General features: G+C 43.8%; 1 protein-coding gene across 1 annotated transcript in view; it reads right to left on the bottom strand.

Moving 5' to 3' along the window:
• The window catches only part of VPS13D (vacuolar protein sorting 13 homolog D), a 226,076-nt gene that overhangs the window by 199,158 nt on the left and 13,270 nt on the right, over positions 1–13,648 (bottom strand). The window contains exons 5-14 of the mRNA XM_023532655.1: positions 12,891–13,081; positions 12,714–12,794; positions 9,827–9,943; positions 7,218–7,322; positions 5,874–6,044; positions 5,356–5,456; positions 4,336–4,504; positions 2,293–2,394; positions 1,928–2,129; positions 993–1,172 (exon numbers count right to left, since the gene is read on the bottom strand). Of these exons, the coding sequence (XP_023388423.1) occupies positions 993–1,172; positions 1,928–2,129; positions 2,293–2,394; positions 4,336–4,504; positions 5,356–5,456; positions 5,874–6,044; positions 7,218–7,322; positions 9,827–9,943; positions 12,714–12,794; positions 12,891–13,081 (1,419 nt within the window). The remainder of the gene's footprint in view (positions 1–992; positions 1,173–1,927; positions 2,130–2,292; positions 2,395–4,335; positions 4,505–5,355; positions 5,457–5,873; positions 6,045–7,217; positions 7,323–9,826; positions 9,944–12,713; positions 12,795–12,890; positions 13,082–13,648) is intronic.

Below are 13,648 nucleotides of genomic sequence, written 5' to 3' on the forward strand. Positions count from 1 at the left end.
TCCTTGAAATTAAAACCAAAAAAATCCCTATCTATATATCTATATTTATAAATCTACTTATATAGATACATAAGGAATAGTAGACACTACCTAGCAAAATGAATTTTAAAAACAGAGCACTTTACAATTAAAATCTGCTAGTTCACACTAAGTTTATGATATCTCAGCTCTCAAGATTATAGTCATGCAAACTGGCTTGGTCATTTGCTTTAAGCTATACTGAGAAATCTCAGATAAGTGGCTATTTTATGAATTGAAATAAAAATATTTATGAGATGTGAAAGCCAACATCTGGGTATTTATTTATACACCTTTAATTCAAAGTCACAAAAAGAAGTCAAATAGTCCTCATTATTGGCAGATTCCATACCTGTGAATTTTCCTACTAAAATTTTTTTGGAGCCCCAAAATCAAATGCTTTCCAGGACATGCGCAGAGCAGCAAAACATTTGAGTCGCCTGACACACACGTTCCCATCTGAGGCTGAATAAAGGAACGCTCTGCCTTCCTGTTTCAGCTTTCATACTATATACACAGTGACCGCTTCATGGTCTGTCTAATGCCAAGTTTTTTGCATTTTTGTGCTTTTTGTTGATTTCACCATTCAAAATGGTCCCCAAGCACAGTGCTGAAGTGCTGTATAGCATGTCCCAGCAGAAACACGCTGTAGTGTGCCTCACACACAGGGGAAATGTGTGTATTAGGTAAGCTTCGCTCAGGCATGAGCTGCGGTGCCGCTGGCCACAAGTTCAATATCGACGAATTAACAGTGTATATTAAATAAAGTGTCTTTAAGTGCAATCACACATAAAACAAGGTTACGTACTGATCGGCTGATGAATGTTACAGCCAGCTAACCCCTGTTCCCCGCAGGGGCAATGGTTCAGTGTTCATATTTCGGTGTTCACGGCAGCCTTCTAGAACATAACGACCTCAAACAATGAGACTCGCGTGAAGAGACCGACACCATCAGTGGCTCTCGGGGGCAGTACCTGAAAACTCAAGCTGCATGAAGGCATGTTCATCTGTGTGAGGCGTTCCTTGTCCCTGATGCGACAGAGTCACAGTGCCTCGCTGCAAGTGCAAGTTCAGTTTGGCAAAGACGTGGTCTCGCTTTGTGTACGTGTCCATGCACGAGGCGTCTGCAGTGGGGTCGAAAAACTCCTCAGTGCCTGGCGTGAGGGGGAAACACGTGGGAAAATGTAAAAAGCACAGCCAGCACGCTGATCAGAGCCATGATGAGATTATTTAGCTATTCTTCCCTTTTTTAGAAAAGAACTCCAAAGTTGTGGGTGACTGTTTTATTCACTGATATTAAGACGACGACCCCAACTGCTTTATAAAGTCCCTTATTAACTTATTACCAACCTTGGAGGATGTGAGGATTCATGGCAGTATAAGCAGTGCCGCCCAATCCAGTGAAACCTTCTCTGTCTGCACCGTCCAGCATTAACCACAAGTGGCTTTGGGTACTGCTGGCTCAAGTGGCTAATGTGGCTAGAGCAACTGAGGAAGTGAATTTTTTAATTTCATTTAATTATAATCTATTCAAATTTCAATAGCCGTTTGTGGCTGTGGATACCATACTGGACGGTGCGGGTCTACAGAGTGGTTCTGGACTGGGGCCTAAGCTTCTGAGTTTCAAACTTCTGAACTTGCTCCAATTTAGGTTCCTTACAATTGCTGTCGCTCGGATCTACCTGAAACCGTACTAACCTTCAAATTTACTAACAGTTGCAAATGAAGTCTCTCAAAACATCCTCTCTCTGCCTCGATGAACATGAGACAAACTGTTTTACAAACGTCTACTTTGTTTTTTATTTGCAAAATACCACGGGCCACTCCACAATACCAGACGATTCTTATGAACCAGCCACCTCCCTTCACTGCGGCCCAGGGGGTAAAGCGAAGGCCAGCTGCCACTTACCCAGGATCTCCTCAGGAGCCCACTGCTCGTGCTGCTCTGCCGACAGCCCCTCGACGGGCTTCCCTCCAGGGGTCTGCTGCCCGTACCAGCCGCCCCAGCCCGGAAACCAGGACTGCAGATACTGCAGCATCCCGCTGCCTCCACCAGCTTCCGAGTCTCCAGGAGAGTCTCCCGGAGAATCAAACTGAGGCTCTCGCAGGCTCTGCATCAATCAACAATGAGCAAACATGAGTACCAGGGACAGACACATGCTGGGGCCTGGCACCGGGGATTCTGTCTCCCACTGAGGCACAAGTGCATCCAAACCGAAGCACTTTTTTATGTGCGCTGGGTCTGAACGCACCTTCTCACATGGAATTTCTTACCTCTGCCAGCTCTTCTTGTTTGTGAAATCGTTCGTGAACCAGTTCACGCAAAATCTTCAACTCCTCAAAGCTCTGCTCCTCTTCAATCCGACGCATTTCCTCCTGTGTGGGTGAAAACAAAAACAAACAAAACCGGTATTACAGCTCCAGGGAAAGTGGACACTGTGAAGGACTGTCACCATCTCCACTGAAGGCCAGGAGACAGTGAAGACAAACAGGCGCACGGCTGCCATGTTTCTGGTTTAAACGGCTCTTCCACCGAAGTTTAAGGATTCTACTTGGCCTCTGAGAATAATGGCAAGCGTGGAGGCAGCAAGGAACAACACTTAGTTCAAAACGGGTAACTGAAGTGTACGTGCTGCTGTCACATCCCACGCTTGGCGCGGCACTAACGGAGTTTGGAGTACTTCCACATGTGTTACCTCTGCTGACCAGAACAGGTGACTAGTTATTACCCCTCCCACTTCAGATGAAGAAACTAAGGAGCAAATCTGCGCAATGCGTAGGCCTCCGGCTCCTTTGTTTCACATGGGATGTTTGAAAGGAAGTGGTCATTTTGTTTCACACTAGTTAGAAAAGAACAGTGGCAGCTTAGCTTGGCTAAGCTACATGCTAAGAGGCAAAAGACTATAGAATTAACTATCCTAAACCGTTTTTTATGTCCTAACATTAAGAAAAGGAGATTAGATGCATTTCCTTGCTCACCTCAATTATAATTTATGTTTTTTTCTCCCTCCATGTCTGTGCCTGCATCTTTAAGAAAACCATCCGAAACAAAACATCTGGTTTATTCCATCCTTTTCATAAATTTCCATGTCAGTAACCATGCCTGACACTGGTGAAAAAGCATGAACGAGGTGAGTGGGTAGTGCCTCCGGGTGTTGGCAGGAGAGGTGAGAATCCTAGGGACCCAGCACGGCTGTGCTCCCCACACCGTAGGGCGCTGTCATGGGCTGAATGCTTGTGCCCCTCCCCACAAATTCCTATGCTGAAGCTTTAAGGCCAATGTGATGAGATCTGGAGTTGGAGCCTTTGGGATTACATCTACATGAGGTCATGAGAGTAGGGCTTCAAGATGAGATTAGTGCCCTTCTAAGAGAAAGGAGATAGACCTCGCTCCACTCACGGTGAGGCCTCGTGAGCACACAGTGAGGAGGTGGCCAGGAAGAGAGCTCTCACCAGAACCACCCACGCTGGCACCTTGATCCCAGCCTCCGCAACTGTGGAAAAACCAACATCTGTTTTTTTTAAGCTACCCAATCTATGGCCTTTTGTTCTGGCAGCCTGAGGTAAGACAACTGCTAAAGGGAAAGTAATATTCCTTTTTGCTTGGAAGGACTTACTAAAAACAGTTAGTTAAGAGATATACCGTACCTAAGCTGAAGACCAGAGACGGTCTGAACTGCTTTGCAAAAACTGACGCTCACAAAACCAAAACAAACCAAGGAGCAAAGCAATCCCCATTCCCCCCTGCCAGGAAAAGGATGAGCAGACAAGAGATCAAGGCTGGAGTCCACCCAGTACTCCAGGGGTGGTGGGCCCCAGGGTCTCTAGCCCTACAATTACCTAGAGTAAGAGCCTGCCTTCACCACCTACCTAGCCCTACCTCCAAAAAATCCCTGGGTCAATCAAATCAACTAGGTTTAGGGAAAATGTAGGCCAAAGACCACAGAGATTAACTGCAACTCAGAGGAAAGGGGATGAGGCTCGGGCTTTGAAGAGGTATCAGTGACTAGATGAGAAGTCTCTGTGAGCTCTGCAGAGAGCTGGGGGAGGGGCATGGGCATGGAGGCATTGCAGGGGCGTGGCAGGACCACTCCAAAGCTGGCTCTCCAGCAGCAGAAGGTGGAGAATGCTTCTGGCCAAGGTAAGACCGTGGCCTTCCAGAAAGTTCTCACCCGAGTAAGACTAACTCTATCCTGCGAAATTATAATCCTTAGCAAGGGACTTGATTCCTTCACAGATTCCAATTTTGTCAGCCTTTGAAAGAACAGTCTTATCCTCTGAATGAAGATAACACGTGCAAGATGACAGTCCTCTCACCTCGTCCTCTGCAGACAGCGAGCCTCCTTTTAATTTGCTGAAGTATTTGTCAGTATAAGACACAGCATCGCGGGCACGGTGCAACAAGAAGTCCCAGGTGCAGCGCTTCCTCTGCTCTCTGATCTCATGCAGGTTAGCGTTCAAAGCAAAATACCACCATTCCCGGCAGCTGAAATAGTTCATAACAATGTAATTACGTCTTACAATAAAAGCTATCAACCCAGGGCAGTCCTCTTCTGAGATATCTTTTCTCCCATCGGCCATCAGTTTATGCCTCAAACCCATTCTAATATTAGACTAAACTCAACATGTGGAGAAAAGAAATCTAGTGGCCAAGAACATCAAATAACAGATCCTCAATTTATACATCAATAGTTATATATTACTCAACTGATGACTGTAAGATAAATACCATCAGAAGATATTTACCAAGGATTTGACTACTAAAGATTTTAAATGGAACACTTCAGAAAAGACATGGAAATAACACAGGACTGGAAAAAGTTTTACTATATTGGACTGGCCAAGTTTATCACTGCAACATGAAAAGGTTTACTTTTGCTACAGAAGTTATAAGTGTACTACATAAGTGTTGACCCAACAGTCTGGGCGAAAAAACATAGGGAAGTAGGTTCAAAGATTTCTGCCAAAGGTTCAAAGATTACTGCACAATCAGATGCCACTAGGGCCACACCAGTCTACCTGCCAAACGAGACTGAAAGGGTCTTCTCAATTCTACCACACTTGGTCGAACACTAAACCCACAACACCAAATCAACAGACAATATCAACAAGATAAACAGTAACAATGACAACAACAACAACAACAAAAAAACAAGATAAACAACAGAAATGGTATTTTAAAGGCCAGAAAAATCAACCGTACTTTTCTCTCCAACCATGTGTAAAGGACAGTGAGGCCTATCTCTGCTCAATATTCCAAAAAACAAAAATAAACAAACAAACAAAAACCCCATGCTATAAAATGCATGTCATATCCAACAATTTACAAGCCCTTACTTGTCAGATACAGCCACTCTGGGTTTCCATTTTCGAAACTTCACCTGCCTCTCCTTTCGTTCCAGCTCCTTGAGGAATTCCATGATTTGCCGGGATTGCAGCTTTGTGTTGGAGGTTAAAAGACACTAGGTTAGAAGTGATGTTTCTTTTACCCAGTTAAGACGTATCTCCAACTAGAACAATTCCTATTAGTTAATCCACTGTATTGAAATCCAGTGTAAACTAGACCAGATCTCAGCATCGAGCGGCATTTCTCTCCGGACACAGACAGTTAAGTGTTGATATTTACTGTGCCTCTTGTATTCTTCCTTCAGCATTTAAAAACATCAAAACTAACCTGAGATCAACCCAACCTGACTGAACGACAGACAGTGGGTTCTGCGTCTACCACGACCTTGGTCTCCGTGCACTTTCTTCCCCACCGGCTACTGTGAAATCTCGAGACCCTCCTATCAACATGCTTCCTTCGGCCTGTCTATGCATCCAGCGGGGTGCACAGAAACCACCAGGACGAGTACCTGGGAGAGTTTCAGGGGAATGGTCTCCAGCTGGATATCACACTCGACACGGGGACTGTGCCGAGACCGCAGAGGCTCCTTGGAGCAGTTTCTCTTCAAAAGAGCAGATGCGCACACGGGCTCCAAGATGTAGTGATGATCGCGACTCTCCATGCTCTTGTCCATGGCCTCCTGAGTGTCACAAGAACATCTGTCATTGTAGCAAACGTGTTTAGGGTCAAGTTACATGTGGTGCATATATTACATCAGAACCCAAAAACAAGATAAAACAGGGAATCGAAAACTCTCTAGCATTTTTAAAATTTTGTTTATATTTTTTATTAGGTAATACAGTCACCTGGTTTAAAATTTAAAGGCAAAAAAGGGTGAACTATCTCCCCACTCCCATCCTCCAGCCACCTAATTATCCTCCCCAGAGGCAAACGATAATACTGGTTTCTTATGCAATCCACCAGAAACATCTGTACATATTCAGACAAATCTATAATTTTCTGTTTTTTTAACCATTCTTATACAAATGGTATATATGCTGTTTCACCTTGGTTTTTTAAACATAATACTATATTTTAGAGCCTATTACATATTCATCATAAAGATCCTAGCCTTTGCTTTATAGAGCTGCATACTACTTTACTGTATGGAGATACAGTATTTATTTAATCAAATTAGCAAAAAACTATTCTGCACAACAGCACGCAAACCAAAGACAACCTTGGGTGGGGAAAAATGAGTCCTTTTTCTCTGTTTCACTTAAACCACCTACGATTTCTTTAAAAAAAAGATTAAACTGAGATTATAGATTTGTTTTAATGCTTCACGAACTGTAATACCTTATATCCAATGATTTATAATGACCTTCTAAGTATTTCTTAAAGGAATGCTATTGAAAGGGAAGTTTCAACATAAACATAATAAGAAAGCTCTTCTTTAAGAATCAGATCTGATGCTTTGTTCACTGAAAATATGAACGCATAGTATATGGTGGCTAAAAGGATGGGCAACTATAATATGTTTGATGCACATAGTGAAATGCTATGCAGTCATCGGAAGCAATAAACTACAAGTATAAACAACAACACTGATCAATCTTAAAAACATAGCTTTAAGTGCAAAAAAAAGAAATCTGTAATACAGTATAAATGAAAAACATACACAAAACATTACATATTGTTCAGTTATATACATAGCTAGTACCTTAAGGAACAGATATGCGAGTGGGTGCCTATGGGGGATGAGGGATGGGAATGGAAATCAGACGCAGAGAACAAGAACCTACATGACAGGGATCCTACACCACTTCACTTCAGTGCAGTGCTGCAATAAAGCCCTTTGCCAGAATCATACCTGCAATTCCACCTGAGGCAAATCCCCCAATAAAGTGCAATCGACATCCCAGTAGATGCTAAACTCTGCCACATCTAACTGCTTCTTCCGCATCAATTTCTGTACCTGAAGAGAGACAGGAAAGCAAACAAGATGACTCTCTCTATTCGCAAATTCATTCAACAAGCCATTTGTGAGGAATCATGCATCAGGCACTCTGCAAGGTGCTGGGGATCAAAACTAAATTAAAATATGGTTTTGCTCTTACAGAGCTTAAAATCTAGCTAGCTGGGGATACAAACATGCAAACAGCTGGAGTTAAGCAGGAGGAAGCAGAGAAAGAATATCTAAGATGCCATGAGCAAACAAAGAGAAAGCCTCACTGAGTGAGTGGGTATCAACAGATATGTAAATTTCGGGCACAGGGTAGGCTAAGAGTGAAGGACTGGGACACAGTTCAAAGAGTAGGGCAGACGATACAGAAGGCCCGATATCGTCAGAGGACGGTGACTACGTCTGTGCAACTGGAGCACTGTACTTGTGTAATGGGGGCAGCACTGGTACGTGTGTGTGAACACATATTTGGAGTGGGCGGTTAGTTAAGTCTTGAGAAAAGCAGCCTGAAATATGACTAAGTGTACTAGGGTGAATAGCTTCCTCCCCCTCCAAACTCCTGTTCTCCCCAAACATGTGAAAAGGACCTTATTTGGAAACAGGGTCTTCACAGATGTCATCAAATTAAAATGAGGTCATGTCGGATTCGGGTGGGCTCTAATCTAATGACTGGTGCCCTTGTCAGAAGAAAATGGACACATGGAGAGAAGGTCATCTGAAGGCAGGGGCGGAGACTGGAGTGACGCATCTACAAGCCAAAGAGTGCCAAGATTGCCAGCAGAAGCCAGGAGAAAGGCATGGGACAGTCTCTCCCTCAGAGCCTCCGGAAGGAACCAACTCCACCCACACCTTCGCTTTGGACTTCTACCCTCCAGAACTAGAGCTCAGAGTTCTGCTGTTTGAAGCCATCTGGTTTGTGGTAATTTGTTATGGCAGCCCAGGAGCACTGATATGCCAGGAAAGGAAGCATGTGCCCTACCAAGGAGTGTGGAGTCCACAGTGTGAGTGACGTGGAGCCCATGAGGGCTTTGACCGGGCCATCTATGTGTTTTAAAAACAGAACTCTGGCCACAGTGCAAAGCACGGCTCCCCCGACTTGGTGGGCCAGAGAAAATGAGCCACGGAGTGTGTCAAGATAATGAGCAAATTTCTAAGATCAAGTCACTTTTTAGAAATATTTGGTTACTCTAAGCTAGCTACCAGCAGCCCCCAAGCAAACACATCCATTTGCCCCAGTGTCCTGTACAAATACTACCTTTTTCCTACGTGTGCTGTGATATGGAAAAGGGTGGAGAGCATCGGTAGACGATGAGTCAAGAGCCTGGGATGGGAGCAAGGAGGTCACAGAACAGGATATTTTATCAGCCCAAGGAAAAGTGAACAGGATCCTAACCTCAGACAGTTGCAGTGAGGATAAGAGAAAAGCCACCTTTGAAACATTTTTCAGGAAAAACTGGCAGGACGCTGTGACCAAATGGACATGAGAAAGCTGAGGAATAAGAAGTGAAGGATGAGCATGAAGCTTCTAGAAATGAGTGTGGTGGATAAGAACGCATGCTCTGCAGCAGGGATGGCCAACATTTTCTGAAAAGGGCCAGAAAGGAAATAGTAAGGCTTTGTAAACCAGATAGTCTCTTTTATAACTACTCAACTCTGCCACTGCAGCACAAAAGTGGCCTTAGACAATACATAAACAATGGGCATGGCAGTGACCCAATAAGTATTTACAAAAACAGGCTGGGGGCCAATTTGGCCCACAGACCACACCTTGCCAAGCCCTGATCTAAGCTGGTCCATCTGGGTTCAAGAAATGGCTCAACTCACTTCACCTCTCTGCACCTTAGCGTCCTCAGCTGTAACATGAGGGTAAGAGTGTTGGTGAAAAGGAATGAGAATCCCATGAGGTAAATCACGCAAAGCACTAAGAACAGTGCCTCGCACATAAAAGGCTCATAAGATGCTAGTTCTCACGTGTGTGTCTGAACACTCAGTAACATGTTAGAGAATAAGGGGGCAAAGTTGGTTTCAGAGGAACAAATCAGGCAGGTGGAATATAATGGGATCGTTTCCGTTATGACAAACCGAAAATGCCCTAGAGGTGTCCCGTGAGTAAAGACCACGAATATGAAGGTCAGAAGGGAGGTGGAGAACGGAATCCAAGAAGTGGAAGCCATCGGCAAAATTGCCAGGTGGTAGCTGAAACTGTGAAATGGAATTTTACTGAGGCGCATGGAGAAGAAAACCGAAGATGAAACCCTTTCTGCACCCCCATTTCTTCATGTATAAAATGAAAAGGTGGCACCAGTGTTTGATGGTTGAGTGAAATTAACAGGTCAAAGAAAACTGCTTCCCTTTTTCAGCAAATTAGCTGCGTTGCATACAAACAAGAGACACACAAGCCAGTGAAAGGACATGGTGGAAAGATCTCATTTACATAAGACAAAATGACAAAAGGCAGAGCCCCGACATCCCTGGGACTGCTGCTTTCTCCTGGTTCAGTCTTATTTCATACTCACAGGCTCATTCACAGCATTCTGCATGGACACGTTCTTAATGCAGATGCCAAACGCAAAAGGATGGGAAGGACTGGTGATACCATCTTCAAAACGCAAATGGACATCTTGAATTTTTAACTGCAAAGGAGAGGGGAAAAAAGCACATTTAGACAACTGCCGCAGGTGGAATACTACAGGTAGGAGTCACGCTGCCCTGAGCCATGGAAGCAGATTACAGCCGACATCGTGTATCAGCACGTCACACACGTAGCCAATGCTCTTCAAGTTCCTCAGAGTTATAACTACAAACTGGACGAGAACAACATTTCTATGTGACTAGTGGCGTATCAAGAAGAGAGCTACAATACTTTCATTAGATCATATCAGAAGGCACCTCAGAGAGACATTAAAGACATACTGTTGTAACTAGATAACTGGTCCCCCTCTTTTTGACATCTTAGTCTTAGCTCTGTCCCCCTGCACCTGGACACAGGAGTGCCAGTAGGGCATATGCACTCCATACCGATCTATTTATTTTCCCTTGCCCCTGGAGGCAGGCCACACAAAAGGCACTCTGCTTCAATGAATTAAAAAGCCATAACAGAAAGTTAAAGGACAGCCCACAGAACGGGAGGAAATATCTGCGAATCGCATATCTGATAAGGGACTAAAATCCAAAATATATTTAAAAAAAAAATTCCTACAACTCAACAATTAAAAAAAAAAATAAACCAATTTTTTAAATGAGCAAAGGATTTGGACAGACTTTTCTCCAAAAAAGATATGCAAATGACCAATAAGTATATGAAATGATGCTCGACATTAGCCACTAAGGACATGCAAATTAAAACCACAGTGAGATTTCACTTCATACCCACTACTATGCCTATAATCGAAAGTCAGAAAATAACAAGTGCTAATGAGGATGTGGAGAAACTGAAATGCTCATATATTGTGAAATTATAAAATAGTGTAGTGTAGCCTCTTTGGAAAAGTTTGATAGTTCCTCAAAAAGTTAAACATAGTTATCATATGACTAATCAACTCTACTGCTAGCTATATATACTCAAGAGAACTGAAACCATGTTTGCACAAAACCCTATACATGAATGTTTATAGTAGCATTATTCCAAATGTCCATCAACTGATGAGCAGATACACAAAATGTGGTCTAGCTGAGAACTACAAAACCCCTCGGCAGGAACACTCTGTTCAAACCTCCGTACTAAGAAACTTGCCCACACCTGGATGTGGCTTCTAGGAGCCTAAGGCTATGTCCCTGGGACAATCCAACCCCTCTCCGGCTGATTTCCTCTGGCTGACTTCCTCTCCGGAAATACTGAGAGGGAGGGGAGGAGGAGAGAGGGAAAGGGAAAGAGAGATCCTACAACTCTAGGACCTGAAAGACATTCCTTTGACTGTAATCATCAGGAAGGATAGGGCCTGTGTCCCAGTCTCTGTGGAAGGATAGAGACTAGACAGCAGACACAGCTGGCCTAATCACATTTACAGTAATCGACCCTTCGTAATTTTTCACCTGAGCCCCCCCCACACACACACACACACACTCACACTCATACACTCACACTCTCTCTCTTTCTCTCTCTCTGTGTCTCTCTCCCTTCAAAGACCCTGTTGCCTCTGTGCAAACTGGAATGGAGTTCTGCTCTTTCGCCTTCTGTCAGCAGTCACTGTCCCACTTTATCTTTGACAATCCATACAGTGGAATATATTCTCCAGTCATAAAAAGGAATAAAGTACTAATACATGCTACAACATGGATGATCCCTGAAAGCATTACGGTAAGTAAAAGCCAGACACAAAAGGCCACATAGTATATGATTCCATTTATATGAAGTGTCCAGAACAGGCAAAATTATGGAGAAAGTAGATTGGGGGTTACAGGCGGCAGAAGAGAGAGGGGAAATTGGGAGTGGCTACTATTGGGTATAGCGTTTCTTTTGGGGATGATGTGGATGTTCTGGAATTAGATAGTGGTGATCAATGCACAATGTTGTACATATGCTAAAAATACTAGACTGTACACTTTAAAAGTATGAACTTCATGGTACGTGAACTAAATCTCAATAAAGCTATTATTGTAAGTAAAATGAAAATAATAATGAGATTTTTTAAATGACAGCTAAAAAAAAAAAAGCTGCCTGAAACAATTCAAAGTAGTCACTTCAAACATACAAATCTTTTCATTAAAGTTGTGAAACCAACAATCTCAGACTACACTTTGGGGGGAAGCAGTACACCCTGAACATATCTGACCTGTCTCACTTTGACAATACACGAAAACCCTGGAGCTAATAAGTACAACCTAACTCATGACATTCACAAAAATTAGTGTGGACTCTGATCTAGTTTTTGAGGACAAAACAAAATTATAATTAAGGCAGAAAATGTGGCCAACAGCTCTAATGCTATTAACTCATCAGATACCACCAGACACATCAGTGAGAGTGAAATATCTCAGAGAGCCATGCATCCTGCCTCTCATTTTATTGGTGAAGAAACTGAGAGCAGAGAGGTTGAGTGATTGGTCTCAAAACAACAGTCATGAAGGCTTAGGTGACCTGCCTTCTTAGGAGCTAAATCCTTTATCAAGTGCAATTCCGACGTTCAAAAAGAAAGTGAAGCAAAACGTAAGTGAAACGGAAACTCCAGACTCGCACCAACTGAAAATATGTGTGTGCCCAGAGCCTGGACCCGAACCTGCTTTTCAGGTTTTCCTTTTGGCACCACCTGGAAAAGGGCATGCCGGAGCAGGCAGCCCTATCTGCAGAGGACACCCCGCATCAGTGAGACTCAGGACAAAGAAGCAACTAGGGAGTGAAATACACTTCAACCTGAGAAGTCAGTCCCTTTCGTGTTCGCACTTTATAAAAGTCAATGGACTTACTTCAATATTCTCCACAATTCTCGTGACAACCGAGGCAGTGACCGAGTACCAGTAGGACTCCCCTTTGCGCTGGCGTTCGTTCTGCAAGACAAAGAGCCGGTGTTAGCGGAACCCAGCACTCTGCTCCCTTCGGGAGTCTCACCGTGCCGCTTACAGACCAAAGGATTTCTGCCTTGCCTTCCATTTTTCCTCCAGGGCTTGAAGTAGAGCTTTCTTGCGTTCCCTTTCCAACAGCTTCTCCTTTTCATCATTGAAATCCTGTATTTTTTCAGGGGCTCCAATTAAGTGAAGGCTAGAGATGGAGATTACCCAAGGGTCCACGTGGGGGCGATAAAAGGGAATCTGAAGAGTTACTTTCCCAATTAAACCTGGGAAAAGAAAAGTCTTGTGAAATGCCTGTATACTTTTTAATTCAATGTTCTTGGGTCCTTCTAGTTTTCTTAAAGGAGCTTTATTACTTTTACCTTTATTTTTAGTTTAAGAAAACAGGCAGCAGTTTCTCATACACGTGAAACAAATGTTGGTAAGCCAACATCAGTAAGAATGAGGCATAATAAACTAGAAACTAGAAAAAGTTCAGTTTGACTTTACCATATCAAATGCAACATCTCTGTCCTAGAAACGACCTCTTCTCCAACTGGACTACATCTTAAACTTGCATGGCACCTGCACAACCCCCTGGGCACAAAATTCATTTCTCGTTTATTATTAACTGACTGGTCGATAAATACGTACCAGGAGTTATCAGACTTACACTACGTCTAGTCTTGAACATACTAACCGAAACTCAGGTCAGGCTGCAGTGGCACTCTAGGATTCTTCACGGGAACGCGGGCTCACGGGAACGCGGGCTCACGGACGCGCGGGCTCACGGGAGCGAGGGCTCACGGGAGCGAGGGCTCACGGGCGCGCGGGTTCACGGGAGCGCGGGTTCA

Source organism: Pteropus vampyrus, unplaced genomic scaffold (genome assembly GCF_000151845.1).
Source record: "Pteropus vampyrus isolate Shadow unplaced genomic scaffold, Pvam_2.0 Scaffold86, whole genome shotgun sequence".
Classification (NCBI taxonomy): Eukaryota; Metazoa; Chordata; class Mammalia; order Chiroptera; family Pteropodidae; genus Pteropus; species Pteropus vampyrus.